The 3207-nt window shown below is 42.7% G+C and overlaps 1 protein-coding gene across 1 annotated transcript; it reads right to left on the bottom strand.

Annotated features, from left to right (window-relative positions):
- Window positions 1-551: 551 nt before the first annotated feature.
- LOC106317448 (high affinity nitrate transporter 2.3-like) lies at window positions 552-2418 on the bottom strand. Its single transcript, XM_013755264.1, has 3 exons — window positions 1596-2418; window positions 1320-1437; window positions 552-1224 (listed from the first exon to the last, which is right to left on the bottom strand). The coding sequence occupies exons 1-3, from the start codon at window positions 2416-2418 to the stop codon at window positions 552-554; spliced, it is 1614 nt and encodes a 537-aa protein (XP_013610718.1).
- Between the last annotated feature and the right edge of the window lie 789 nt (window positions 2419-3207).

The following is a 3207-nucleotide window of genomic DNA, read 5'->3' as shown; positions in this document are numbered from 1 at the left end:
CATAACTAGAAAACATCTCAATCGATTCAACTGACTCGTGAATCCTTCCTCCATAAACTTGTGCAGCTGCAGCGAAGAACGTCCAACAGTTTTCCTTCTTCTCTTGTAAACCGAAAATCTCTTTGACCTGATCTTGTAACTCGGTTTATCCTCTGCTTTTTAACTTAATCAGATTCCACGTGTGTAGAACCACGTGACCACCAACTTCCATTAAACCTTGCGAGTTTCTTCTGTCTCGCTTGGAAGCTTCTTCATATGTCTCTCCTCCTCGAGACGTGGACTCCATGAATCAATGAGCCTATGCTCTGATACCACTTGTGGGGTATTCATATGCTCTGATACCACTTGTAGGGGTTATGATACCCACTTGTTGCGGAATACAAGCTCATAATACCCTTGTCCCTTTCACTACTCATTCGATTCATCCTTGTTCATGACTCAAGAATTGTTCACCCAGTTCACTATTACTCTTTGCCTTTCACTGAAACGAGATTACAATAACTATAAAATGGTTATACATATATATAAGGAAACATCTATGTGATTTGTCTTCAAACATGAGTCAGAGTTCCAGTCTCAGGTGTCGGAAAGTCAGCCAAAGCTACTTTCCTGCTTCTCTCAGACCGACTATTCTCAGCGAATTTGATGCTTCCCTCGTGCAAACCTTGTTGTTTCTCATCCTCCGTCCACTCAGAGCTGTAATAATATTCCTCCTTAGACCTTTCTCCATCGCTAGACGGTCTCAAAAACATGCTTCCCCATTGCGGAAAATGTATAAACGCAACCGGCAGCGTGCACAAAACCGCCATAGCACCCATCAACGAGAGTCCTTCCGCTGTACTAAACCTCGAAGTTGAGAAGAAAAGCAGTTGAGTCGAACCGGATCCGAAGTTTCCTCCCGCGCCAGTTAGTCCCGATATGAGCCCTAGAGAGCGACGCGAGACGAATGGTGCAACCTCGAAGAAGGCTCCACAAGCGGCTTGTGTGCCGATTGAGAAAAGTATCATTGCCAAAATGGCTATGGGAAGTGAATTAGCACGACCTAGCCAGATGCAAAAGAGAGCTCCCACGGTTTGAAAGATCCATAAGATCCATAACCGGCCTCTCATGCCAAATAGTCTGGCTGCTACATCAGAAGCGTAGCCACCGAAAGGACGGGAGAAGAAGTTTGCCATCCCGAAGCTGGCGGCTACAATACCGGCTGTTTGAAGTTTTAGGTTAAACCTGATCCGTAGAGAACAAGAAAACAAAAACTGTTGTTACTTGTGCGAGAAGTAAGTAAATATTATCATTTGTTTTTAAGAATGAAGAGATCAAACCTGTCGAAGAAATATCCGGAGATAACGTTGTTGATAGTTAATTCAATTCCCATGGAAAATCCATAAAGAACGAATAAAATCCATGTTCTGTAGTTCTTCACAGCGAACCAGAAAACCTAAAACAAAAGAAAACCATTAAGACACTGGAAGTTTGGTGCAAAAGCATTGTCATTTGTTGCAATAATGTTGTTAAACTTCTGAAAGATATTCTCAAATTTTGTAAAAGTGAAGCTTATTATAAAATTCCATGACTATGCTTTAATGTTTGCATAATTCTTATATATATATCTTTAGAGACTTGACCACTCTTCTGAAGGGTACTGAGGTTACCATCAGGAAGATCTTGGCCAAAAGTGAGGACGAGGATGCCCATTACTACTTGAAGAAAGCCAGGGACGAAGAATGATATGCGCCAAGCCATGAACGGAGTGGCTCCTGCCAACTTGATGACGTGGAAGACCATTGGCATGAGTAGCTGAGTAACTCCACCTCCCATATCGCCCCACCCACCGGCACAGCCGTTCACTAGCCCTATGATCTTCCCGTTAAACATGACGCTGGTCCAATACTGGCAAGACACGAACGTGGCGAGGCAGAACCCGATCATGAACCGGACGGCTAAGTATCCAACCGGGCCGGTCACAAACGACATTGTGAAGAAGACCATTGGAGCGGTTAGCATGAGCGAGAAGGCGGTTCCGTACCGTGCTCCGAGGAGGTCACAAACCGCTCCCATGGCTAACCTTGAGAAAATGGCACCGGAGACGGAGGCTACTCCTGCGTTCCCGATGTCGGTTTTGGTGAGGTCGAGGTTGTCACGGATGATGGGGACTAAAGGAGCAGCGGCGAAGGTTGAGATGAAGCAAGTGAAGAATGAGATCCATCCTAAGTGAAAGGCTCTCATGTGAGGTTTAGCAAATGAGAGTGGGTTGAACACTTTGGCCCGGTGTTCCGAATCAACAGGAAGGGCGAATTTAGAAGTTGGGTCGTTCGATGGGACAACTTGGGATGAAGCATCGGCAGAGAAGGAGAAGACTTGTTCTTTTGCAGTGACTCCATGCAAGGAGGTTCCAATAGAGCCTTCTTCATTAGAAGCCATTTAGATGTTGAGAGTAGGATGAAAGATCTTGAGTGGGGTGAGAATTGTTTATTGCTCTTTGTTGTGTGTTTGGTGTATTGGGAGATTGAGAAATGCAACTATATATAGCCCGGGAGAATATGAACATCCTATTGTAGGTAGTGTTAGGTGGGTCCAAAGATGAAATGTGTATTATATATTTTGATTATAAACGGCAGAAAAAGAAAATAGAAAATTACTAGAATGTATAAGAAAAGTTGGTTTATTATTAGAGTGTTATACGTTTTTTAAAAATTACTAAAGTGTTTGGGTACTCCTAGTAAATGACAATAAGGGCTTTTGGTTAGTTTTTTTTAATTAAAATTATTTTTAAACATTAAATCCACATCACTAATTAAGTATCCACATAACGTTGAAAAAAGAACACAACAACACAGCACAATTTCGTCGAAGAACTAAAGAAACCCTAACCGCCTCTTCCCTGAAATCGTCATCGACATTGTGTTTACTCCGTCTTCCTCGAACTAACTCTCTGTCTTGTCTTCTCCGATATCGTCTTCCCCGAAATCGTCGTCTCCGATCGTTTTTACGAAATATTTTTCGCTGTAATCTCCCGAAATCATCTTTTCTGCTGCGTTTTTCGAGTTTGTGGCTGAACTTTAATTTATGTTGTGGCTGAGTTACTTTTCTTTTACGGCTGGTTTATATATGCAGTTTCGTTTATATATGCAGTTGTGGCTGAGTTACTTTCCGCCAATCTCCGAAAACCTAGCTATAAGAAATGTGCATTCCGAGGAGAAAAGACAAATA

Source organism: Brassica oleracea, chromosome C9 (assembly GCF_000695525.1).
Source record: "Brassica oleracea var. oleracea cultivar TO1000 chromosome C9, BOL, whole genome shotgun sequence".
Lineage (NCBI taxonomy): Eukaryota > Viridiplantae > Streptophyta > Magnoliopsida > Brassicales > Brassicaceae > Brassica > Brassica oleracea.
The sequence above is the reverse complement of the archived record's forward strand: the minus strand, read 5'-3'. Positions and strand labels throughout refer to the sequence as shown.

Coding starts and splice junctions, on each gene's coding strand:
- LOC106317448 (XM_013755264.1), bottom strand. CDS start 2,418: ATGGCTTCTAATGAAGAAGGCTCTATTGGAACCTCCTTGCATGGAGTC. Junction 1,438..1,595: donor CTCTAAAGATATATATATAA/GAATTATGCAAA, acceptor TTCTTTTGTTTT/AGGTTTTCTGGTTCGCTGTG. Junction 1,225..1,319: donor TCCGGATATTTCTTCGACAG/GTTTGATCTCTT, acceptor TCTACGGATCAG/GTTTAACCTAAAACTTCAAA.